The following is a 27,593-nucleotide window of genomic DNA, read 5'->3' on the forward strand; positions in this document are numbered from 1 at the left end:
TTGTGTTCTATCATGTGTGTAAGTGCTGTGTGACTACAGTGGTATTGCATGAGCTATGCATGTCTCCTAGATAAGCCTTGGCTGCTCACCCACAGCTATCTCTAGAGAGCCTGGCTCCTAGACACTGTCTCCATTACACTAATAGTGGATACCTGGACCTGGTATAAGGTGTAAGTACCTCAGGTACCCACCACGCACCAGGCCAGCTTCCTACATTGTGTGACCTGGAGGGAGCTGTTCTGTGTTGTTGTTGCTGGCCCTAAGCGAACGGTGTTCTACCTGTTGGCCATCTTGCTGTGCTGCTTCCTCTCCTGAGTGAGCCCCTGAACTGTAGGGCTCCCAAGGCCTTGGCTGTGCCATTGTCCTTTATGATTTGTTGTTAGGACTCATCCACTGCTTGGCCAAACAGGGTGTCTCCTGTGAATGGAACATTTATGATAGACACCGGTACCACTGATTTAAAACCTGAGACCCTTAGCCAGGCATGCCTCCTTAAGGTGGTACCGGTACACATCTGCCTACTGGCAGTATCGGCTGCAGCGAGAGATTTTTTAAGGCCGGTGTTTGCTATGTTATGTCCTTCCTGCATGATTGCCTTGGCTCTCTTCTTGTATTCCTCAGGAAGGTGCTGCATGAAGGATTACATTTCGTCTCATTGCTGATGGTCCCACTGATTAGCAATGCATTGGAGTTAGCAATACACCACTGTGTTGCTGCCTCTCTTTCCATCTTCCTTTCCACCATGTCTAGGTGTTCCCTCTTTTTCGGTTTGGGATCCTGTTGAGATAGGCATTGTTTTTCTTCCTGGTAGTAGAGTCTATTATATACTCCGCTGGGGCATTATCCTTTATGTACCTTGGGGCTTGTATTGAGGGTTTATATTTTTTCTTAACTCTTGGTGTGACTGCCTTGGCTGTTGCAGGTTCTTTAAACACCTCCTTACCCTGGTCCAAAATGCTTGGTAGCATTGGTAGATCTAAATTACCCTTGTGAGCAGGCATTAGTGTCTCCAAAAGGAAGCATGTGTCTCCTTTCTCCTCTGCCAGCTGTACCCCATAGGTGTCAGCAACCTTTTTGATAAAGCTATTGTACAGTGAGAGGTCGCTGAGGGTAATGACTTTGAGGAGTATATTTCCACCCCTTCTTCGGAGTCTGTCTCCATTTCGACCCATGACTGGTTGTTGAAGTCCCGTACTCCTTCTGTTCTTCCGAGTAAAAGAACTCTTCCTCTTGTTCTTCCTCCTGTGGCTCTGCTGTTGCTGGAGCTTCCAACATGGATTGGTCATCTTTGATGATGAAGGTTGTAGATGGTTCTGTTGGAATTGAGGATTCTTTTAGGCACTCGTCAAATTTGCATTTTCTTTGAAGGAGTGGTGCCATTTTGGCCTCCAACCTTCTCTTCTTTTTATCAACATCTTGTGTCTTCATTTCGGTGTTGTGCATCAGTGAAGGCCTCTTCTTTGGGGTCGACAGTTCTGTCAAGGTCTTAGTCCCCTTCCTTCCACCCACTTGCGTGTTTGTTGAGGGTTTCATCAGTGTTTTGACAGTCTTGGTATTTCCCTCTGGGGATCCTTGGGCCTCTTTGGTTTTGGGTTGGCCTTTGGTCAACGTTTTCGGCACCGAGGCTGCCTTCTTGGAGCTTTTGTCCGAGGCCTTGATGTGTTTGGTGTCTTTCGTCAACTGTTACCTTATGCGTTTTCCTTTCGGTGTCCAACACCAGCTTTTTTTCTGCATGCTTTTTCACTGAGTCCGTAACGTACGTCTCGTCATCTGACTCTACGCCATATGCGGTTTTGGCTTCCTTGATATCGTCACTGGACAGGCCTAGCTCCTTCAGCGAGACCTGTGATCGCTGGGTGGCCATGGTGTGTTGCTGCAGTCTTTGTCTACTATGTGCCCTCAAAGTCTTCGGTACAAATGTGGGGCAGGCCTCGCAATCCTCGTCCAGATGATCCTTCGGAAGGCAGAGGGAACAGACATAGTGAGGGTCTTTTCAAACTTGTGGTGGCAGTTGGGACAGAATTTAAATGGGGTATTTTCCACGGCCCCTACCTGCCTTTATTCTCTGATCATGTGGCTGATTCTGGCAAGATCCCTCACAAGGGACATTCGGTCAAGATGCACCCCTTTCTCTCTCATTTTCCGCTTTGCAGTTTTTGTGGCGATTTGATGGTTTTCAAGTGAAAAAGTGGCAACATTTTCTAAGAACTTTCGGAGCTCCTCTGTTGCTTCCAGACCCAATGGGGAAAAAAAAGAATCTTAAGATTGCTACTACGCACAGGAACATACGAGGTGCCACCTGACGTCACACAGGGGATGCGCTTACCACCACCCACACAAAAAAAAAAAAAAAAAAAGAAACATACAAACAGGAAAGAAGGACAATTCTGGGTCCTACCACTAGATGGTGGAATAATGCAAAGCATGTGAATCCAGAAAAGTATTCATGCTGCAAAAGCATACTTCAGGAGGGTGCATCACAGACAACCCCTTTGCAACAGTCCATACACTTGAAACCCTGTTGTTTAGGAAGTGACATCTGCTCTTGTACATTGGTATATCGTGATAAAATTTGTGGTCTACGTCTGAAAGCACAGAAAGAAAGGAGCAGCACTCATAGGTGCCACTTAATGAAAATGTCACTTACCCAGTGTACATCTGTTCGTGGCATCAGTCGCTGAGATTCACATGTTCTGCAATAGCTCGCCATCTGGTGTTGGGTCGGAGTGTTACAAGTTGTTTTTCTTCGAAGAAGTGTTTTCGAGTCACGGGACCGAGTGACTCCTCCTTCTGTGCTCATTGCGCATGGGCGTCGACTCCATCTTCGATTGTTTTCCCCGCAGAGGGTGAGGTAGGAGTTGTACTATAGTAATAGTGCCCGCGCAATGAAATGTGTAAGTATGTACCTATTAAAGGTTTAAATAATATATATACAAATGTACAAAATTGAAGGTAACTTCTGAACTGCTACAGGCTTCCGGGGAGGTGGGTGGGCACATGTGAATCTCAGCGACTGATGCCACGAACAGATGTACACTGGGTAAGTGACATTTTCAGTTCGATGGCATCTGTCGCTGTAGATACACATGTTCTGCATAGACTAGTAAGCAGTTATTTCCCCATAAGCGGTGGTTTAGCCTGTAGGAGTAGAAGTTGTCTGAAATAGAGTTCTTAATACAGCTTGACCTACTGTAGCTTGTTGTGCGGATAGCACATCTATACAGTAGTGTTTGGTGAATGTGTGAGGCGTAGACCATGTGGCTGCCTTACATATTTCATGCATTGGGATGTTTCCTAAAAAGGCCATTGAAGCACCTTTTTTCCTTGTTGAATGTGCCCTGGGAGTAATGGGCAGTTGTCTTTTTGCTTTAAGGTAGCAGATTTGGATGCATTTAACTATCCATCTGGCTATACCTTGTTTTGATATTGGGTTACCTGCATGAGGTTTTTGGAATGCAATAAATAGCTGTTTAGTCTTTCTGATGTTCTTTGTTCTGTCAATGTAGTACATTAATGCTCTTTTGACATCGAATGTATGTAGTGCTCTTTCAGCCACAGAATCTGGCTGTGGGAAAAAAACTGGTAGTTCTACCGTTTGATTTAGATGGAACGGTGAAATAACTTTTGGTAAAAATTTTGGATTAGGTCATAGGACGACCTTATTTTTATGTATTTGTATAAAAGGTTCTTGTGTTGTGAACGCTTGAATTTCACTTACTCTTCTTAGAGATGTAATGGCGATGAGAAAGGCAACCTTCCAGGTTAGGAATTGTATTCCGCAAGAGTGCATGGGTTCGAAAGGTGGGCCCATGAGTCTTGTTAGGACCACGTTTAGGTTCCATGAAGGAACAGGTGGTGTTCTTGGTGGTATAATTCTTTTAAGACCTTCTATGAATGCTTTGATGACTGGTATCCTATACAAGGAAGTTGAATAGGTAGTCTGCAGGTATGCAGATATTGCTGCAAGGTGTATTTTAATAGAAGAGAAGGCTAGCTTTGCTTTTTGTAAATGGAGCAAGTAATTTACTATATGTTTTGGAGTTGCGTGTAGTGGTTGTATCTGATTATGATGGCAGTAACAAACAAATCTTTTCCACTTACTTGCGTAGCAGTGTCTAGTGGATGGCCTTCTGGCCTGCTTTATGACTTCCATACACTCTTGGCTAAGTTGTAAGTGTCCGAATTCTAGGATTTCAGGAGCCAGATTGCTAGATTCAGCGATGCTGGATTTGGGTGTCTGATCTGTTGGTTGTGTTGCGTTAACAGATCTGGTTTGTTGGGCAGTTTGATGTGGGGTACTACAGAAAGATCTAGCAGTGTTGTGTACCAGGGTTGTCTTGCCCACGTTGGTGCTATTAAAATGAGTTTGAGTTTGTTTTGACTCAATTTGTTTACTAGATAAGGAAGGAGAGGGAGAGGAGGAAAAGCGTAAGCAAATATTCCTGACCAGTTCATCCATAGGGCATTGCCTTGGGATTGCTTGTGTGGGTATCTGGACGCGAAGTTTTGGCATTTTGCGTTCTCCTTTGTTGCAAATAAGTCTATTTGAGGTGTTCCCCAGAGTGTGAAGTAGGTGTTTAGAATTTGTGGGTGGATTTCCCATTCGTGGACTTGCTGGTGATCTCGAGAGAGATTGTCTGCCAGTTGATTCTGGATCCCTGGAATAAACTGTGCTATTAGACGAATTTGATGGTGGATTGCCCACTTCCATATGTTTTGAGCTAATAAGCTTAACTGCGTTGAATGTGTTCCTCCTTGTTTGTTTAGATAATACATTGTTGTCATGTTGTCTGTTTTGACAAGGAAGTATTTGTGGATTATGATTGGTTGGAAAGCTTTTAGTGCTTGAAAAACTGCTAATAATTCTAGATGATTTATATGCAGTTTTGTTTGATGTATGTTCCATTGTCCTCTTATGTTGTGTTGATTGAGATGTGCTCCCCACCCTGTCATGGAAGCATCTGTTGTTATTACGTACTGTGGCACTGGGTCTTGGAAAGGCCGCCCTTTGTTTAAATTTATACTGTTCCACCATAGAAGCGAGAGGTAAGTTTGGCGGTCTATTAACACCAGATCTAGAAGGTGACCCTGTGCTTGAGACCACTGTGAGGCTAGGCACTGTTGTAAGGGCCTCATGTGCAGTCTTGCGTTTGGGACAATGGCTATGCATGATGACATCATGCCTAGGAGCTGTAGTATTGTTCTTGCTTGTATTGTTTGATTTGGAGACATGTGTTGAATGACTCTGTTGAAATTGTGAATTCTTTGTGGATTTGGCGTTGCTACTCCTTTTGTCGTGTCTATTATGGCTCCTAGATATTGCTGTACTTTGCTTGGCTGAATGTTGGATTTTGCAAAGTTGACGGTGAACCCTAGTTTGTAGAGGGTTTGTATGACTTGATTTGTGTGGTTTGAGCATTGTGTGAGCGAACTGGTTTTGATTAGCCAGTCGTCTAGATACGGGAATACATGTATTTGCTGCCTTCTGATGTGTGCAGCGACTACTGCTAGGCATTTTGTGAATACTCTTGGAGCGGTTGTTAAACCAAAAGGCAATACTTTGAATTGGTAATGTATTCCTTTGAATACAAACCTTAGATATTTTCTGTGTGATTGATGTATTGGTATATGGAAATATGCGTCTTTGAGGTCTAGGGTTGTCATGTAGTTGTGTTTTTTGAGCAATGGTAACACTTCTTGTAGTGTGACCATGTGAAAGTGGTCTGATTTGATGAATGTGTTTACTACTCTGAGGTCTAGAATTGGTCTCAGTGTTTTGTCCTTTTTTGGTATCAAGAAGTACAGTGAATAAACTCCTGTGTTTATTTGTGTGCTTGGTACTAATTCTATTGCATTTTTTTGCAGTAGTGCTTGAACTTCTATCTCTAGAAGCTGTGAATGGTGTTTTGATAAATTTTGTGATTTTGGTGGTATGTCTGGAGGGAATTGCAGGAATTCTATGCAATAACCATGTTGGATAATTGCTAGGACCCATGTGTCTGTAGTTATTTCCTCCCATGCTTCGTAATATTGACCTATCCTTCCCCCCACTGGTGTTGTGTGTGGGGGGTGAGTGACGTGTGAGTCACTGCTTGTTGGTAGTGGTTTTGGGGCTTTGAAATCTTCCTCTATTCCTAGGGAATTGCCCTCCTCTATACTGGCCCCGAAAGCCTCCCCTGTACTGTCCCTGGTAGGTGGACGGTGCGGACTGTGAGGTACTAGCTTGTGTGGCCTGACCCCGAAACCCTCCTCTAAAAGGTGTTTTGCGGAAGGTGGTATAAGATCCTCTGCTCTGCGGGGAGTAGAGTGCGCCCATGGCCTTGGCAGTGTGAGTGTCCTTTTTGAGCTTTTCTATGGCTGTGTCGACCTCCGGACCGAACAGAAGTTTTTCGTTTACTGGCATGTTAAGTACTGCCTGCTGAATTTCTGGCTTGAATCCAGACGTTCTGAGCCATGCGTGCCTACGGATGGTAACCGACGTATTAATGGTCCTTGCGGCTGTGTCTGCTGCATCCATAGAGGAGCGTATTTGATTGTTGGAAATGTTTTGACCCTCCTCAACAACCTGTTTTGCTCTTTTTTGTAGATCTTTTGGGAGATGTTCAATGAGATGCTGCATCTCATCCCAGTGGGCTCTGTCGTATCGCGCTAGCAGCGCTTGTGAGTTTGCGATGCGCCACTGGTTTGCTGCTTGGACAGCGACCCTCTTCCCGGCTGCATCGAACTTCTGCTTTCTTTATCTGGGGGAGGTGCATCCCCAGAAGTGTGTGAATTTGCCCGTTTTCTGGCAGCCCCTACCACCACGGAATCTGGTGGCAGCTGAGAGGTGATGAATACAGGGTCCGTAGGAGGCGCCTTATACTTTTTGTCCACTCTAGGCGTTACTGCCCTACTTTTAACTGGCTCCTTGAAGATCTCCTTTGCATGGCGTAGCATGCCTGGGAGCATAGGCAGGCTTTGGTAGGAGCTGTGGGTGGAGGAGAGGGTGTTAAATAAAAAGTCATCCTCTACTTGTTCAGAGTGTAGTTCCACATTATGGAACTGTGCTGCTCTAGCCACCACTTGTGAATAGGCTGTGCTGTCCTCAGGTGGTGATGGCCTAGTTGGGTATGTGTCTGGGCTGTTATCAGACACTGGTGCATCGTACAAGTCCCACGCGTCTTGATCTTGGTCATCGTGGCTCATGGCGGTGTGAGCTGGCGAATGTGACGGGGTGTAAGTTGGCGAAGCCGGAGTTACAGGTGGAGGCGAGGGAGGAGGTGTTACCTTCTTTGCTGTTTGTTGCTGAGGAGCTTCTAGTGCTCTAAACTGAAGTGTTCTCTTTCTTTTGACAGGTGGAAGGGTACTGATCTTCCCTGTCCCCTGCTGAATAAAGATACGCTTTTGCGTGTGATCCACTTCAGTGGATTGCAGTTCCTGTTCGAATCTGTGTTTTTTCATTTGTGAAGACATAGAATGTTCTTCAGTATAGGAGCCTGAAACTGGGTCTGTTGGTGCTTTTTTCAGCTCCGAAAACCCTGTTGTTTGTTTTTTCGGCTCCGAGGTAACCTTCCTCTTCTTTTGTGCCGAAAAATCTTGGCCTCTATGGTCTTCGGCGCCACTGTCTCGGCGTCGATCCGTGTCGACACCGAACTCTCGGTGTCGATGCTTCTCTTTAGCACTCTCTCGGTCCCGAGGAGGCTGCGTGCCGGTGTCTCGACCGGAGTCGGACGATCTCGACACTGAATGGGCCTTTTTCGGTGCCGACTGTTGGTCACCGGGAATTTGGGTTGAGCCATGGCCGGTTGGCAGTGGCGTCCCCTGGGCCTTTTTGCCTTTTTTAAGTTCTGATCTCGACGTCTTACTCACAGTTTTTGTATTGTCGAGTTCGTCGGAGTCTGAATCCTGGATGGAAAAGGATTCCTCCTGTTCCTCTTCTGTCTCGAACTGTCGATGCTCCTTTGGCGTGGACGCCATCTGCAGTCTTCTCGCTCGACGGTCGCGCAGAGTTTTTCGGGACCGGAACGCCCGACAGGCCTCACAGGATTCTTCGCTGTGCTCGGGTGACAGGCACAGGTTACAGACCGAGTGTTGGTCCGTATAAGGATATTTGTTGTGGCATTCAGGGCAGAATCGAAACGGGGTCCGTTCCATCGGCGTTGTTCTCCACGCGGTTGGGCCGACTAGGCCCCGACGGTGTGCCGAAATCTACCCCGAAGGGCACCGAAGCGATTCGATGTTCAATATGTGTTTATCTCGAACCGGATCGCAACGATACCGTCGAAAATCTTCTGTTTTCAGCTATCTTTCCGTTCCGAAACTCGGAGCGACAGGAACACGTCCGAACCCGATGGCGGAAAGAAAACAATCGAAGATGGAGTCGACGCCCATGCGCAATGAGCACAGAAGGAGGAGTCACTCGGTCCCGTGACTCGAAAACACTTCTTCGAAGAAAAACAACTTGTAACACTCCGACCCAACACCAGATGGCGAGCTATTGCAGAACATGTGTATCTACAGCGACAGATGCCATCGAAAATGAGGTTCTGCTCATCACTTTGGGAGCAGAACGACAGCAGTGAGGAGCTACAAGATGGCACTTAACGGTGTGCAAGTGTACTGCTTTAAGGTTTCCGGATCCGGTTCGACATCTGTGGAATAATTACAGGTGGCACGATCTGTGATTAGAGGTATCCATTAGAAGCCAAAACTAAATAAATTTTTGAAGCATTAAATGTGTTACAAAAGAGACCTGCAAAGCATGTTTTCAGTACTACTCTTCTTGTGTCACAGAAGCCAATAACTATTCAAGATATGTTCAAACTAGTCACGGAGGTCTCCCCCCCCCCCCACCCCACAGAGAGCCCAAAAGACAGTTTCACCTTCACTACAGAGATGCCTCTTTTTGCATGATCATCCCCACACTTTTGGGCTGATGCTGCAAGTTTTTGATTGAATGTGCAGTCGGACCTGCTAATCAGGCCCCAGTGCTAGTGCTAAAACACTTAAAAAGTGCTTGTGCAATTGACACCGAACTGGCATAAGTTACGTTAATTCTAAGTCCATGGTACTATTTGTACCTAGGGCCTGTAAGTTAAATGCCACTAATGAACAGAAACACTTGTTGTGCCACCACAAGAGCATGACCCCCAGGCTGCCATTGCAGACTGACAAAGTGCTTTTTAAACCGATAACCCAGCTTTGCTATTCCAACTTGTGGCACAGCACAAAACTTCCTTTTAAATATTTATAGGTCACCCCTAAAGTAGGCCTAATGAGCTTTAAGGGCAGGGTTCATTTTATGAAAACCAAGGACATCAAAAACCATACTTCAAGGTATCAAAAACAGTCACATTAAACCTGATTTTTTGCTCATATCTGAATTAATGTGACAATTTTACAAAAGGCAACTTTAGAAAGTTGCCACTTCCTTACCCAAGATTTCCAGTAGCTGTCTTCTGTTGCAAACAGCCTGCTGTCCCTCTGGAGAAAGCTGTGAATAACTTTCAAGAAGGGGAACCACAGATGCAGAGGGAGGAACTGTGATCTCTTCCTAAAAAGATGGCCAAAGGAAGAATGAGGCTAGGTACGAAGCTTCAAAGGGGAAGCTGCCATTTAAGGGCAAATGTGAGTGAAGGGCTTACCCATTGTTCAGGAAGACAAGCTAGCATACTGAGCAGGAAGGGAAAACCTGTTGTCAAACTGGTTTTCCAATGTGAGTGCAGCCTCCATGTAGCCACACCCTTGAGATGGGCTAGTGAGCGCCAATCACCAAGGGTAGGGTCTGGCCATGTTAAAAGTGGGCAGAATATTGGACTGTGGGATAACTAGATGCCACACTTCCCTGAAGTTGTCACCAAGTGGGTGAGATAGTACGTGGGAACTTGTAGCCTGTTGGCCGTAGGTCGCCCCCTCCCACATGTTAGAAAAATGCACATAAGTGGCACCACCTAGGCACTCAGACTACTACTAGTCTGGGAAGAAGACTTTAGAAGGTCTGCCCTGGTGCTCCATGAACTCAGCAAGGAGAGGCTGTACCAAAGTCTGTACTGCACCTGCTGAACCAGAGGACCACGCAAAGTGAGGTCTCATCCCACGGTGCCCAATCATGGAAAAGTAGTACATGGCTACCAGAACAGAAAGACAGACTCCAAGAGTCAGTTGGCTGACTGACTGTTGCAGATACAGGACCTTAAAAGCTGAAGAAGCCTGCACTACTCCATATCCAGCAGCAGAGGACCACCATGTTCACCACTGGATGATGAAGGGCACGCTGGGGTACAGAGTCTTGACCTGTACAAAGAGTTCCTAAGTCTGAAGGACTTGTGGTATTTTGACTCGGGTTGCCTTACAAGAAAAAATAATTTACATACAAGTACCCACTGAAGACCGCTTCAACTGGGAGACCAGTAGAATAGTGGTTACTGGATATGCACTTGACGTCTCCTCTGCATAGTCGGAGATCGAGACCGAAAGCCAGAGATTACCCCTGATGTAATGGGTAGCAGAGTGGCCCCTGGAACACTCACCACAACTTCATTATCTCAGCATCCTGCAACCCCTGCATCACAACCACTTCTTGGCTAGACCGCATTAAAGGATGAAAGGGCACTGAGAACCCTAAGACTGTTGACAGTGACAGGTAACATGATTCCTTCTTATTAACTGTTTTGGTACTTAGAAATGCTTTACACTTCTTCCTTTGAGCCCGACTGATTTGTGCCACAGCTGCCAAGGACTGAGAACCTAACTGGTACCAATAAAGATTGTGACATTATTACGAGGTAAGGTCTCACGATCACAGCACACAATAATCCACTTTCTACAAATAACTTTTGTGAATCCTTGTCACCTTTTTATAGCTAGAATACAAGCAATTTATGACATTGTCTCTTCCAGATAGGAAACGTCAGCCTCACTGTTTCAGGAGTTCATGTTTGTTTCAATTATGGCACCCGAAACAGAGCATACGAACAAATTTCTACCTTTTGACACCTGAACAAACTATTAAACTTATTCAAGTGCCAGCGCTATGCAGCTTAACAAACCAATCTTCTGAAATGGACCTGGTACCCTGTGACTGGAACAAAGCTTATATAAGCTCTTTTGCTGAAAATTCCATCCTTGGAAACGTCATCTCTTGAGAGTTTAGAGATCCGTCTCCCAGCTATTATTCAACACTATGGTGTTGGGAGATATTGATCAACTTTACTCTTATACTGCAAAGGACTCGATAATCAATTTTGTCCAAGAAAAATTACAGCCTTTCCACCTTGCAGAAGTCCCTTGCTGGTATTACAAAACAATTTTCACATGATAGTGGATCACAAAGGCCTAGATGCATTGATCCTCCCTGCTCTATCTGCGGTCTTTGGTTCTATGTTCCATGTGGCTCGTATGGGACAAGAATTGGAGGTAAGGTTTGAAAGTGAACCTCCTCCTATCTGACTGTCGCCCAGTGGACTGCGGAAATACCCTTTACTCTTTTACTGCAAAGGACTCGATAATCAATTTTGCCCAAGAAAAATTACAGCCTTTCCACCTTGCAGATGTCCCTTGCTGGTATTACAAAACAAATTTCACATGATAGTGGATCACAAAGGCCTAGATGCATTGATCCTCCTTGCTCTATCTGCGGTCTTTGGTTCTATGTTCCATGTGGCTCGTGTGGAATAAGAATTGGAGGTAAGGTTTGAAAGTGAACCTCCTCCTATCTGACTGTCGTCCAGTGGACTGCTGAAATACCCTTTTTTAGCCTCACATTATTCAATCAATTTGTAGCACCTTTTGACAGGCTTCTATGTGGTCCTTTAATATATCTGTATGTATTATGCTGAAGAAACAGATTATTTTTTTATTTAAAGGAAGGATGGGAATACCAACTCGGCATGAAGCAACTTTTGTAACTGATGTACAACAGACTTATCCGGGATGCTGTTCAATTGCCTGAAAATAAACAATCATAAAGATGAATTGGAGATGTAGGAAGTCTGCCTGTCTGCGTGGCTACAGAATACTCTAGGTCAATGCTAGTTTCATACAAGAACAACAAGGAATCTATCAATGTATTTGGAAGAGGAGCTATCCTTTAAGCTGCAGGCTAGGTTATCTTAACCCAGTTTATTTTATTTTTAAGTTCTTAAGAAAATCCTCTCTGGCGCACACATTCCAATATAATTCAAGCTGTTGCGGGGTCACAAATCAAATATTCTAATGCTTTATATTAAGGGCTTTCTTCAAACACAGATTGTTGTGGGTTCCTTTTAGCGCCTAGATTGAGCTCCTTTATTTTAGCTTTAGGTCTGCTCCCTGTGCCCTTTTACCTATACACACATTTTATTTGTTTATTCATTTTCTTATATTTTAGGACTGCTTGCTTTTCATAAAGGTTATTTTTATAATCTAATCAGTTGCCTTTCTGCGAAAGCATTGCTGTCAGTTCCTTTGCACAACATTTCACTCTGTGCCCTGCTCAAGGCTGTACATGATAGTTTACTGGATACTGCTGATCGAAGAGTTACAGAGTCAATCTTCTCACAATGGACATATCACGTCAGGCCTGTTCTCAGAACACAACATGTTTTATTATATAAACACAACACAGGATGAGGAAGGGTAGAGGGGACATTCCCGTCAGCCATCTTAAGATGTGCGCCACTTCGTCGACAGCTTCACTGATCTTGGCTTTGTCTTTCCAGCCAACCAGCAGGACTGCAAGCAGAGCCACAGGCAAACCTTTGTCTTTTTCTAGGTGTGGGGTCAGTGGCTTCTTCCATAGTTTAGTACAGGCACATGGGCTAACACTGCTATGTCCTTATGTTAGAGTGTAGGTAGGAATTCTTAGACTCATCATTACGCCAGGATGTTGGGACTGTTTATATGTTTTACTCTAATGGTCACAATCATCACTTTTATCTACTTCATAATGGCAGCTCCTGCCTTTTATCACAGAATGCAGTTGCTTCAATACATGCATTGAAACCTGTCCTGCATTTCTTTGTCTTTAAAAGTGTGAGACTGCAAATGAGAGGAAGAGGTAAGATCTGTTCCACAACGACTTCCCTGAGGAGTCAGTGTCATGTTTTTAGGATGCCACAGATCACCTTTACTTACTAGTTTAGGGCAAGGTGCTGCTAAGGCCGACAGCTTCCAGTCAGTGTGGGACTGATGCAGTCGCCCACAAGCGGTGCTGCTGCTGTGCGAAACCAAGCAGTTTTACCCCCATGGTAGGAGTTCTATGACAAGATCACCAGTTACAATTGGTTCACACTGCAGCTGCTTGTCTTTTACTTAAGCCCCCACAAAGAACCCAATTCTGGTCACCTTGCAGGTTGCACTTGCTTCCTTTTCGAAAGAGTTCATTGTTCACAAGCCTCAGCATTGGTTTTAAAGACAAGTATAAGAAATTGCCTTCCTTTCCCTTTATATATGAGCTCTTTAAATGGAATATCCCAGTGTGATCTGTTACATCTGCCTCGCCACATCTGCTGTGATGTCATGGCATGTGAAAACAATAATCAATAAGCATCAATAAGGTGGTCAGACTTTCCCATTTCTATCTGCCAATACTTGGAACTACCTGATACTGGAACCAGGTTTGGTCTCTTTTTACCCGCCCTTTTAGGAAAGCACTTAAAACAGGGCTTTTTAGGCACTAGATTGCGCGCTATGCCAGGAATCTACATTTCAGATCTACTAGCGCCAGATGACCTAAAAGATAACCACATACTCAATAATTTAGTATTTAAGGGTCATTTAGGTGTGACTTCAGTGTTAAGATTTGATAGATAATATGAGAGGGATGTGCTGTTGGGATAGTTGATTTTGTAACAGCATGGCTTTAGTGACACTGTATGAATAACACTTTGCACATGAGAGGAAGAGGGGTCCTTAGAAGCAATAATATGTCACCATGCAGACCCGCTTGCAGAAGAGCTCTACTGCTGCACAATCTCACAACCTCTCGGTACTTGGTAGATGAGGCAGCTAATTTCACTCATTCTTAGAAACAAGTCTTTTTCCTACAGAATGTGTAAGGAAGGATATCATATCAGAAAGGGGGCCGGAAACATGGAGTTATATTCCATCACATGGGATAGCGATGACAACATTTACATAAGTATACCAGAAGATGTGGAGTAGCCTGCTGATGAAAACAAGAGAGGTGATAAATGAGGCTGTCAGTATGTGTCCCAGTAGCCAGTGTACAGTGCCTTACCTTCTCATTGAGCAAAATGAGGCCAAGTAAAGGCCTGGACATGGACCATTGATTCCTACAATCTTCAAAGATGATAATATTAAGAACGGTGGACAGCATCTGTAAAATAAAAAAAATTACACATGTTAAGTTATTGAAGAGCACTAGTTACTTTTTCCACCCAGGGATATGTAAACTGCTTCAAAGTAATTCCCACATGACATGACACGTACATATGCACCCCCTAAAGCAAATGTCCCATTCCTCTATTGCCCAGTACAGGATATACAACCAGTCTTAACTCCTACAAGAGTTATAGCAGAGCCTTTGACCCTGATACAACTGCATGAGAAGCTCAAAGGAAACATCTTTCTCAAAAACAAGTGAAGGCATATAATGTCTGATGTATGTCAGAGAAAAATTCTAAAAGCCAGTCATACGATCCACTTTAGAATCGCTGCAAAGCCATCACTCTCATCTGCTGGATTAAAAATAACAAGCTATAGAAGCACTTTAATGTAACAGACAAGGTAAATTCTAAGGGACACTGAGCAACATGCCCTGTATGGTTGTATACACTTTTTAAGTTAGGCCGCAGTAAATTCGGGAAAAATAAATTCTTATAGGAAAAAAAGCCCCAAGGGCAAAACGTGTATAAACTAGAAGTAAAACATCTATCAGGTGTAGTTCTAGACGTACCTGTGAGAAAAAAGTGTCTTCACGGACAGAAAGTGAGGAAAAAAATAATTGGAGGATAATTACGAACTTAAAAAGAACTTAAGTATTAATTGTCTCTGCACTGCATGTTTTAGCCTCTGGAGCTACATTGCTGCTTTAAATCAACAGCACTGTTTTCCTTTGTTTAAGGCCAAATGTCTAACAAAACATTTTCCTTTCATTTATTAGAAAAAGTGTACAGTGTGAGTAAGAGTCTGGTCAACGAAATGCTCCATGTCTTGTATTCATGTTACATGTTTGAATTAGAATGTACAAAATAAAAACAGTGCACAACCTTTGAATAGGGATTGCTTCTGCTTTGACTGGAGATATTTTTCTCTCTATTGATAAAGGGTTCAGGAAAGCCACACAAGAAGTGATTTAGTATTAATGAATACAATAATGAGAATCCCATGATAAATAAATATACTATGGTATATGATAAGAACCAAGAACATGAAAGGAACTAAAGCTTTAGACGCAGTCTAGAGGGAGACAAGCCAGAGGACCTACTCATAGCACCATCCTCTTAATGCACTGGTCTATAAAGTCCCCAATTAGGTCCAATGGCTAAATGGGGTGAGTCGTTATCCTAGGTTGGCAACAAATGCAGGAAAACAGAGCCATCCAAAGTGCTGCCTTTTTCAATCTGTCAAGGACTCCTGAAGCTCAGGAGAAGTGAAGTGCCCCTTTATTTTCCAAGGCCTCTGGAGCAATGAGTTGCAGTGGCAGGTCAGACCTGTTTAGACTTAGAAAGGAGTTTTTGTCGATGCGCAATGTACAAACCACTGTTGCCTTAGTGATTAGCAACAGCACAGAAGAGAGGATAGGCAGATTTAACTCAAGCAGCTGGATCCCCATACACCTACTATAACATATTTTGGGCAGGGTTTCTGTGAAGGTGTATGCACCGGCTATCGTATTCACCCTGGACAAAAGCACGCCATCTTGAGGATAGCTACCATCTTGTGCAGCAGACACACAGAGGGTTTAATGGCAACCCCATTCAGTCAGCGACTATTAATAATCCAAACACACTGTAGCAACCTCCTTACATGGACCGGGGTACAGGTAAGGAGGCCTCTGGAATACTATTCTGCAGGCCCCTAATTTCAGTGACCAGTTAGCCTTATCGGAGGGTGGGCGTAGCTACTCTCAATTACAATGGAGTTACACCTGGGGTGCCATTCAGCAATCAGAGTAAAGCTCTCATGACAAATCATGCTGAAAAAGATGTTAACAGGGGGGTGTGTGGGTTTAGGAGAGGGCATAGGAGAGAAGAGGCAGAGTGGAAAATCTTGACTGTCACTGCCAGGTTTAGAGTTAAGGACACCTAAAATTTGTAACCTCCAGAACACATCACAGTGGGTGCTGAATCACTATTGCATCAAGCCTCACTGGAAAAACAAGTTGCCAGCTGGGCCTGCAACTGGTCACTATAAACTTCTAGACAATGTATGGCATGGGCAACAGTTACCAACCCTAGTTAAAAAACAACAACTATTTAACTGTAAAAATGTTCTGCAGCTTGAAACCCTTCTAAATTCACATATAGCACATTATTCTCAATCTAGTACCTCCATAAGTGTACAGACAATGTAAATATGATGGACCCAGGACACTGATCATATTTGAAGCCAAGTAGGATGCATTGTGAAGTTGACTTAAAGTCTATAGTGCCCCAATATATTACTTCTATTTTAGATTTGTTTCCTTATAATTCTTCACTGCTAATCCTCTCCTTCACCAGGAATTTGGAAGGGTTACGTAGGAATATAAAAATGCTTCAAGTGCAAATGTTTTGTTACCGCAGTGCAATTTTGTTTGTCGTGTGAAACTATTCTAGATTCACATGCCATGCATTAATTATGTAGCAGTGTTAGAATCAAGTGGGGGTCGGTTTGCCAAATGACTAGTGCCAAATACATGTTTAAAAGAATCTGATCCAACATAACTTCCCTTTGTGACTGAATGTCAGTGCAAAAATGCTTTTTCAATGTATGCCTCAAAGACTATGAAACACCTACAAATATATCCTTATTGTGTACATTTTGTGCAAATAAACAACGGTTCTCTCTTTTTAATCAAAGAAAATACTTTTTTTTTCCTTTAGCATCAAGGGCCTGATTGCAATTTTTTTTTTTAAATGATTAAAAATTAGGGAGCCAAAAAGGAAGAAGACCGGTATACTCTCCACTTGTATGACTAAATAATGAAAATGTCCCAATCCTAAAAGGCTGCTGAATGTAATTTTCCAAAGGCTTGCGAAAGTGTGGCGACCTACTCAGTGGTAAAGAAGTCTACTCTGTACCTTTTAATAAGTTTGACTTCATCTCTGGCAGCCTAAGTGTGTAAATGCATACAATACTCGTGTTAATGGTGGTGCCAACCACGTCCAAAATAACTGACATCATACAGGAAACACATCAGGGACCACAGTTAGCATAGCTGCTGGGTTCCAGGCCTCGCATCACTGGTGCTGTCTCTTTGAGGACAGTGGACGGCCTGAAGAGACAAGGGGTGCAGTATTCCATCATCAACCGCTTTGCAAATAACTGATCCTAGTCCTAAATCTGAGTGAGGAAAAGGAGTTTGTTCATGTTTCTTGTCCTGAAGTGCACCTCCAGATCAGCAGTGGGCGTGGCGGACACTGGAAGGTCAAAATTACTATTCTAACTCCAGGCCTAGAATATTGGGAGAAAGAGCAACTTTGGAATGGTTGAAAAGTAGTAATTTTGAATGTCAGAAAGTGCTGCCCTGAGGACGCAGCTCCGGGCAAAAAAATAGGAATGCCTTATCTTAAGATCTTAGTGGTGTATGTCCTCAAATCTAGTGAACTGCTGAATACTGTGTGACGGGACGATGTTATGAATTTAAATGAGTATCATCCCATGTACATGTTAAAAACTAAAGGGCATGTAAAAATCTTCCTCTGGAAAATTACACTCAGCAGCCTTTTGATGGCTGGTGAGTGTTCATTAATTTAGAAAGTTTGGTGAAGTGTGCCCCAATCTTTTCCCCCTCTTTGTTCCCTAATTCTTGATAGTCGTAAGAGATGATTACTATGGCATTATCTAAATTTTACCCACCGGTCTTGGATTTTATTGGGTGCCATGCTTATCGCATCTGTTGGGAAACTCATAATCAGGCCCTATCACAGCATTACATATTAAATAGCTTGAACAATCCATTCAGGTGAGGTATTCCCCTTAGTAACCACAGAGCTTAACAGCTGTGGTGCATGCACCTCAAATACTTGTTTTGTTTTCCTAGTGTATTTAGTCCCTAGAATGTATTACCTACATCGATTTTCTTATGTCTACTGTACGTAGAGCTCTTTCTGCTAGATTTGTTGAATTTTGAAAAAAAAGTAGTTGAATAATTGGATGAACATGAAAAGAAGAAGTCATTTTTGGAACAAACTGATGTGTGTTCTCATAAACATCCTGTCCTTGTGAATGATTAAATATGGTTCCTGAAGTGATAAAGTTAGTAAATCTGCCATTCCTGACATCCCTGACTGTCTGCAAGCACATTTTCTTCTCCTGGTAGATGATGTACCATATAAGTTAAGTTATTTGGAACTGTCTAGTGTCTCCTATGACAGATTTAAGATTGCACTCATGCCTTTGTTCCTCCTTATTTAAGTTAAATATTGCTGTTGCATTGTATGTAAAGTTACATATTCCCTAGTTCTGAATCTGACTTTGAAATGCTTTTACAGCAAGAAACACTGTCTTCAGTTCTAACTGATCTAACTGCATTTGGTGGATACCAATGCACCTTCACCTTCAATGTGTCCAGATGTGCACCATATCCAGGTGAAATGTGACCATGCTGACAATAGCTGTCAGGAGTGAGGGTTTGAAACATCAGCCCCTCATCATGTCCCTGTTTGTCCAATATTTAAATTCACTGTGCATACTTTCTGCTACGAGCCAGATACTCACAAGCCCCATCTGCAGCTGTGGCCATTGGTTGCTCAACTGCCCTACACTGACCTCATGTGAAATCAAATGAATTCAAGATGGCATAGTTCAAAATGAATGTTACCTACCTTTGGTAACATTTTTTTATGTGGATAGTTTGGGTGCACATTCCTCACTTTTAGAATATCCCAGGTGCCAGACTGAACAGAAGCATTTCAACAGCAGCACTCCTGTGTGCCAGCAGACAGTGCTGTGGAGCTCCATGTATGCTTCCTACCACCTAAGAAGTACCGGAACAAGCACCATATAAGCACCACTCCTGCACAGTAATGTCAGTATCTTTTTGACACCCTTAGGTGATGTGCATAGAACAAATATTGGCAACAGTGTGCTGATCTCTAACTAGGAGCCTTTTAGATGCTAAAGAGGCTAGTCCACAGAACAGGAAGGGCAGTGAGGAATCTGTGGTTAGATTAGAGTATCTACCAGAAAGAGTGTTACTGAAGCACAGTAGCTTGTTCTTCGAATGGATACTTCTAACAGCAGATTCTACACCATTAGAATAAATACTAAAGCAGTATCTCCCAGAGGTGGGGGGTCTGTGGACTCAGAAAATAAATTCTGCAGAATCGAGCAAGCAGAGAGACTCACTTATACGACCTGGCTGTCAGGACATTAGTGCTTTGTGAATGTGTGCACAGACACCCACGTCACAGCCTGGTAGATATCAATAAGCAGCCTTGTGCCAAAGCATTTGCAGCAGCCTTGGCACTGGTGGAAAGGCCTCTTAGGCCATGAGGGTTTGTTGTTTGGGCAGTGGGCATGTTGATGAAGAGAACTATCCACCTTGATAGGGTCATCTTCTGCACCACCCTGCTTTCTTTGCATCAGAGAAACCGACCAAGAGACGATTATGTACCTATTCAGTCAACGTGAAACCTTAGTGCGGGGTTTGGATCAAGGTGATGAAGACTCTCTTTTGAGGGATGAGGCAGAGCAAGAATGCTGGCAAGGCAACAGACTGACCAACATGAAAGCTTCAAGACCTTAAGGAGGAAAGCCATCTGAGTCCTCAACATCAACTTGTCTGTAAAAAAGGTAGAGTAGGACAGTTGTAATGACAGCACGTACAGTTAACTTACATAGTACTCCAACATAAGGGCAATAATAAAGACTGTTTTCAGTGCCACAAGCCTTAAGGAATGGCAGTGGATACGCTTGAAGGGCAAGCACATAAGTATTGTCAAGACTACGTCAAGGTTCCACTGGGGCATCACAAACAGTTGGTCATGAAACATATGTATCATATTTAATGAACAGTATCACAAAGACTTAAACAAGTACTGTTGGTCAGGAAAACACAGAAAGGCAGAAAGAGCTGACAAGTAACTTTTCACTGTGACCCCCAACATGGTCTTGTTGGGCTAACGGGAGAACAACAAAGGAACATCGGAAAGTTTGTTTTTTAAGAGGTTGGTGTCTCGAGCACAACGGAGGTGACTAATCTTTCTCAGCACTCAGAGTAGATGGACTTCATGCAAGGGTGTTTGTGGCAAGGTCAGCAACTCAAACACATTCAGCTGCAGACGTCCAATCTCCATGCATGTAGGTGTAAGTTGTGGAGTATCAGATGAAAGACTCTGCTTGATGCTGAGATGGGAGATCCTTCTAAAGAGCTAGCCTGATTGGAGGGCAGATGTTAAGGCTCAGAAGCTATGGGTAGCATACTCTCCTGGTCCAGTCCAGAGCAATCAAGATTACTCTGGCCCGTCTTTCCTAATCATCTTCTGAACATTCTCTACGCTGGCAAACAGACCTAGCCAGGGATTCCCCCAGTGTTCAAAGATTCCCTGCACCACCTCTGGATTGAGACAAAACTAGTTATCTGCCAGAAGCCTGCTCAGGACATGAGCTCCGACAATGAAGTACTCTGCCACAAGGCTGAAAGTTGTTTTGCTGTTCCAGCTACCTTCATAGGCATAGTGCCCCCTTATAAAGAGCCCAGGATGCCACTCTACCCTGCTTGTTGCAGTTCCACATGGCGAGTGTTGTCTGTGAGATACTGCACCAACCTCCCTTAGAAGGACAACAGGAAGCCTTTGAAGGCCAAACGGCTACAGCAGGCTTCTGATCTCCACTTCGCACAGATGACTATTTAAGGTCACCATTTGTAAGTAGATAACTTCTACACTGGAGTGCAGCTGTTCAAGGAATTGTTTAGAGCGCACACTGTTGCTTGTGGCACAATTTGTTCTAACCGAAAAGGCTATCCAAGTGTGCTTGTCTGTATAAAAATAAAAAAAAATAAAAAAAATAAAAAACTTGAGAGGGGACAGTGCAGTGCCTTGCAGAATGATGAACTGCTAGCTCTGAAATCTGCAGATGGGAGGGATGTCTACATGTTAACTACCATCCATGATGAGAGTACTTCCCCTGTGACTATTTGGGGTCAGGTTGCTGAAGCGCGCAAACCTGTGTGCATTTTAGATTATATTAAGCACATGGGTGGTGTAGACAGAGTTGATCAGAGATTGGAATCTTATACTGCTATTCGTAAGTCTTATGTCCGGTATAAGAAGTTAGCAGTTCATCTCTTCCACTTGGCAACTTTTAATGCTTTTTGTTGTGTTCAAGGATAGTTCTCCAGAGTCAAAGATGACATTTGTGAAATTTCAGGAGTCAGTGATAGAGAGCCTTATTGTGGTGGAACGGGCAAGAGTTCCTAGAGAAGCAGTGGTTGAGGATGTGGCTAGATGGAAAGAACGCCACTTTGCTGAGCACATTCCTCCTACGCCTAAAAAAGACTTTCCAGCTAAGAAATATAGAGTGTGTGCTCAGAGGTATTCGAAGGGAGACTCGAATGTACTGTCTAGCTTGTCCTTCAAAGCCTGGGCTGTGTGTGGGCGGCTGTTTCAGGAGTTACCATACGAAAAAAAAAATCTGGGAAATACTGTGAGCGTAAATTGCCTGTTTCATATGTTCAGTTTCTTTGTTGGCATTACTGTCATGTATTTAGTTAGAGCTTTTGTGCTTGTAGTTTTGAACTTACCTATAATTAGTTAGTGGTTTCTTTATTGATAAAAAAAAAAAGTGATGGTGTGCGTGGAGTGGCGATTGGCTGGCAGTGTAAATAGTGGTTTGCTGTTGGCCACTGCAACACACTGTCAGCCAAACACCAGTCCACACACTCCCATCAGCTGGTGTGATTGCTGTATCAGGCATGTGGGCATATGTAAGTGATGGGCACTTGAGTGGCGCTGTCTGTCGATGCAAGTGTTGTAATGTGCTGGGCCCGTGGCTGGCGGCGTGAATGGTCTTGTGCATGTCATATATGAAAGGTGTGTGAATGGACTGTACAGTGGTTGGTGCCTTGTCGTGGCTTTACAGCTCACAAGCTGTGAGTCATTGGTTCATTTTTTGGCCTTTCAGTTATTAACAGTGCATTTCATTTTCCTGAAATCTCTTGTTAGTAAAATTTGATCTACTGAACCATCACTCACCCTCGTGCCAAATCCAACCAGTTTGTGTGGTAAAAATGACAAAAATTGCTCCGCTGTAATCAGGTGTCGCAGCACACCTGTGATATGATAGGTGTCTCGGGTGTGACCCTGCTGATGAAGCATGCCACCAACTTGTGTTTCTTTTCACAATTTTAGTGTTTGGAACATCACAGAAGTACGTGGACACATCAAAATGATCCATTACAAAACTACCTGTTTTTGGGGGGATGGGCACCTATGTTTTTGGTCCTGGGTGCGGCTTTCATCTAGGGAATAAAACTAGACAAGCCCAATGAGTCCAGGGAGGTGTGGCTTATGTGGACCCCCCAACATTTTCTTACCCAAACTCCTCTGCAAACCTCAAAATTTGCTTAAAAAAGCATATTTTCCTCACTTTTCTTTGCAGGATCACTGCTCCGACACAAAGTTTCTACCACCAAGCGTCCCTTTCAGTCTCCCAAGTAACATGATACCTCATTTGTGTGGGTCCCCAAAGCAGTCAGTCTAAAGATGTATTAAATAAAAATATGTGCTTATCAACTCACAGTGCTATCCCCTCAATCTCTACAGGTTTTTGGCCTTTTGCTATTGCAGGCACCTGGGCCACCCACACAAGTGAGGTATCATTTTAATCAGGAGACTTGGGGGAACGATGGGTGGAAGGAAATCTGTAGCTCCTCTCAGATTCCAGAACTTTCTGTCACCGAAATGAGTAAAAATTGTTTTTTGGGCCACATTTTGGGGTTTGCAAAGGATTCTGGGTAACAGAACCTGGTGTGAGCCCAACAAGTCACCCCCATCTTGGATACCCCTAGGAGTCTAGTTTTAAAAAATGCACAGGTTTGGTAGGTTTCCCTAGGTGCCAGCTGAGCTAGAGGCCAAAATCCACAGCTAGACACTTTGCAAAAAACAGCTCTGTTTTCCTTGGGAAAATGTGATGTGTCCACGTTGTGTTTTGGGGCATTTCCTGTCACGGGCACTAGGCCTACCCACACAAGTGAGGTATCATTTTTATTGGGAGCCTTGGGGGAACGCTGGGTGGAAGGACATTTGTGTCTCCTCTCAGATTGCAGAACCTTGAGCAAAATGTGAGCAAAAAGTGGATTTTTTTGTCAAGTTTTGGGGTTTGCAAAGGATTCTGGGTAACAGAACCTTGTGAGAGCCCCAAAAGTCACCCCATCTTGGATTCCTCTAGATGTCTAGTTTAAAAAAACGCACAGGTATGGTAGGATTTGTTTAGGTGCCGGCTGAGCTAGAGATCAAAATACACAGCTAGGCACTTTCCAAAAAACATGTCAGTTTTCAATGTAAAAATGTGATGTGTTCATGTTGCATTTCTTGTCGCAGGCATTAGGCCTACTCACGCAAGCGAGGTACCATTTTTATCGGGATACTTGGGGGAACACAGAATAGCAGAAAAAGTGTTATAGCCCCTTGTCTTTCTCTGCATTTTTTCCTTCCAAATGTAAGACAGTGTGTAAAAAAAGACGTCTATTGGAGAAATGCCCTGTAATTCACATGCTAGTATAGGGACCCTGGAATTCAGAGATGTGCAAATAACCACTGCTTCTCAACACCTTATCTTGTGCCCATTTTGGAAATACAAAGGTTTCCTTGATACTCAGTGTTTATATTTCACCAAATGAATTGCTGTATACCTGGTATACAATGAAAACCCATTGCAAGGTGCAGATCGTTTCTGGGTCTGGGTACCTAGGGTTATTGATGAACCTACAAGCCCTATATATCCCCGCAACCAGAAGAGTCCAGCACACGTAACAGTATATTGCTTTCAAAAATCTCACATTGCAGGAAAGAGTTACAGAGTAAAACATGGAGAAAATGGCTGTTTTTTTCACTTCTAATTCAATTTCTTTTTTATTTCAGCTGTTATTTTCTGTAGGAAAACCCTGTAGGATCTACACAAATGACCCCTTGGTGAATTCAGAATTTTGCCTACTTTTCAGAAATGTTTAGCTAACTGGAAGGAGGCTAAAAGCACAAAAAATAGTAAATATGGGGTATGTCCCAGTAAAATGCCAAAATTTTGTTAAAAAATGTGGTTTTCTGATTCAAGTCTGCCTGTTCCTGAAAGCTGGGAAGATGGTGATTTAAGCACCGTAAACCCTTTGTTGATGGCATTTTAAGCGGAAAAACAATCACAAGCCTTTTTCTGTAGCCCTTTTTTCCTATTTGTTTCTTTTAAAAAAACGAAACTCTCGCTGTATTTTGGTTAATTTCTTGATCTCCTTCAGGGGAACCCACAAACTCTGGGTACCTCTAGAATCCCTAGGATGTTGGAAAAAAGGGACACAAGTTTGGTGTGGGTAGCTTAAGTAGACAAAAAGTTATGAGGGCCAAAGCGTGAACTGCCCCAAATAGCCAAAAAAAGTCTCGGCACAGGAGGGGAAATGGCCTGGCAATGAAGGGGTTAAGATCCTCCATAAAGGCTTTAATAACAGGAATCCTAAATAGAGAAATATGTTGTCTGTTTTGGAGGTAAGCAGCTATTGCTGTTAAATGGATTCTAATAGAGGAATATGCAAGGTCTGCTTTTTGTAAGTGTAGCAAATAGCAAACAATATCTTGTACTGGTGTCTCAAGTGAGTCAATGTTTTTAGGCTGACAATAGTAGACAAACCTCTTCCATTTAACTGCATAACATTGTCAAATTGTGGGTTTGCATGCTTCCTTTAGAATATCCATACATTCTAATGGAAGCTGTAAGTATCCAAACTCTGACTTCAGGAGCAAAATCACCAGGTTGCGTAAGCTGGGATTTGGATGTCTGGTTTGACCTTTCCTCTGAGTCAACAGCTCTGGTCTGTTTGGTAGTTTGTGATGTGGTACTACAGATAGGTTCAGTAGTGCTGTATACCAATACTGACATGCCCACGTGGGAGCTATGAGTATAATGGTGAGTGAGGTCTGTTTCATCTTTTTGATCAGAAATGGAATTAGTGGAAGAGGTGGAAAAGCATAAGCAAATATCCCTGACCAATTCATCTATAGAGCACAGCCCTTGGATTGAGGGTGTGGGTACCTGGATGCGAAGCTTTGGCATTTTGTGTTTTCTTTTCTGGTGAAAAGATGTATTTCTGGTGGGCCCAACATTTGGAAGTACTGCTGAATCACCTGTGGCTGAATCTCCCATTCGTGTATTTGTTGTTGTATCCTGCTTAAGAAGTCTGCTAGTTGATTGTGTACCCTTGGAAAATATTCGGTTATTAATTGAATGTGATTGTGAATTGCCCATTTCCAAATTGTTGGTGCTAGCAGGGACAATTGTGATGAATGTGCACCCCCCCCTGCTTTTGCAGATAATACATTGTGGTCATATTGTTTGTCCTTATTAGTACTATCTTGTGTGTGATTTATGTCTGAAAAGCTTTAAGTGCTAGGGATACTGCTAGTAACTCCAAATGGTTTATGTGATAAGTTTGTTGGATTGAGTCCCATTCCCCCCGTATAGTGAGGTTGTTGAGATGATCATTGATGCATCTGCTGTAATTATGGTCTGGGGCACTGGGTCCTGAAAGGGTCGCCCTTTTGATAGGTTGGTGGAATTCCACCGTTGCAGACAGCAGATGTTTGAACAACACTAGATCCTGAATTTGATCCTGTGCCTGAGACCTTTGTTGAGAAAGAGAAGATACTGCTGTAGTGGTCACATGTGTAGTCTTGCATTCGGTACTGTTGCTATGCATGACGCCATCATTCCTAATAGTTTCATTACAAACTTTACTGTATAAGTGTGGTTGTATTGGAGTTGAGATATGAGATCTTGAAATGCGTGAATCCTGACTGGGTTTAGGTATGCTAATCCTGATTGACTGCTAAGAATTGCTCCTAGATACGGTTGTATCTGTGATGACCACAGGTGAGATTTGTGGTAATTGATGGTGAACCCTAGATTGTGAAGGATGTTTATGGCATATTGAGTATCTTATTGACAAATTTGAATTGTACTGGCATTTATAAGGATGGGAATGTGGAAATAAGCATCCTTGAGATCTAATGCTGTCATGTAATCCTGTTTTTGTAGTAGGGGAATGATGCCTTGAAGAGTGACCATGTGAAAGTGTTCTGAAAGGATGTATAGATTGAGGGTGTCTGAGATCTAAAATTGGTCTCAAAGTAGCATCTTTCTTTGGTATGAGGAAGTATAGTGAATATACTCTGGATCCTTGTTGGGATGAAGGCACTATCCCTATGGCTCCTTTAAGTAGTAGTGATTGTACCTCCTGTTTTAATAAAGTTAGATGTTCCTGAGTAAGTCTGTGTGAACGAGGGGGAATGTTTGGTGAAATAGAGGTGAGCTCTAGGAAATAGCCATGTTGGATAATTGATAGAACCCAATGATCTGTGGTGATGTCGTACCACTGTAGGTAAATAATTGCCTGTCTTCTTCCCACAGGAGATGTATGCGATGTAGGGATTTGTAAGAATTCACTGCTTTGTTGAGGAGGAGGAACCTCTGGGAGCGGCTGATTTACCTCTTCCTCCATAACTAGATCCTTTATAAGAGCCTCTGAATGAACCTCTGTTGTAGAATTGTGGCCCTTGTTTTTGTTGTGATGTGGATGGTTCTGTGGTTGATGGTTTGAAACCATCGCTAAAAAGTCGCCTACGAAAAATACCTCTAGTGGATGTGGTGTATAATGCACCCATAGCTTTAGCTGTTTCTGAGTCCTTTTTAAGTTAATCTATTGTGGTATCAACCTCTGGCCCAAATAAGGAAAATGTCACTTACCCAGTGTACATCTGTTCGTGGCATTAGTCGCTGCAGATTCACATGCTGTGCATAGTCCGCCGTCTGGTGTTGGGTCGGAGTGTTACAAGTTGTTTTTCTTCGAAGAAGACTTTTCGAGTCACGAGACCGAGGGACTCCTCCCACTTCGGTTCCATTGCGCATGGGCGTCGACTCCATCTTAGATTGTTTTCCCCGCAGAGGGTGAGGTAGGAGTTGTGTATGCTAATAATAGTGCCCATGCAATGGAATAAATATGTATGTACAAAATGAAGGTTTAATGTAATATATTTACAAATGTACAAAATGTTCAAGATCTACTTCTAAACGGCTACAGGCTCCCGGGGAGGAGGGTGGGCGCATGTGAATCTGCAGCGACTAATGCCACGAACAGATGTACACTGGGTAAGTGACATTTTCCGTTCGGTGGCATGTGTAGCTGCAGATACACATGCTGTGCATAGACTAGTAAGCAGTTATCTCCCCAAAAGCGGTGGTTCAGCCTGTAGGAGTGGAAGTAG

The 27,593-nt window shown here is 43.3% G+C and overlaps 1 protein-coding gene across 4 annotated transcripts in view; it reads right to left on the minus strand.

Annotated features, from left to right (window-relative positions):
• The window catches only part of XPO7 (exportin 7), a 659,915-nt gene that overhangs the window by 69,330 nt on the left and 562,992 nt on the right, over positions 1-27,593 (minus strand). For all 4 annotated transcript variants that reach the window (XM_069213992.1, XM_069213990.1, XM_069213989.1 and 1 more), the window contains one exon: positions 14,198-14,296. In XM_069213992.1, coding sequence (XP_069070093.1) covers positions 14,198-14,296 — 99 coding nt within the window. The remainder of the gene's footprint in view (positions 1-14,197; positions 14,297-27,593) is intronic.

This window comes from Pleurodeles waltl, chromosome 11 (genome assembly GCF_031143425.1).
Source record: "Pleurodeles waltl isolate 20211129_DDA chromosome 11, aPleWal1.hap1.20221129, whole genome shotgun sequence".
NCBI classification, from domain to species: Eukaryota; Metazoa; Chordata; class Amphibia; order Caudata; family Salamandridae; genus Pleurodeles; species Pleurodeles waltl.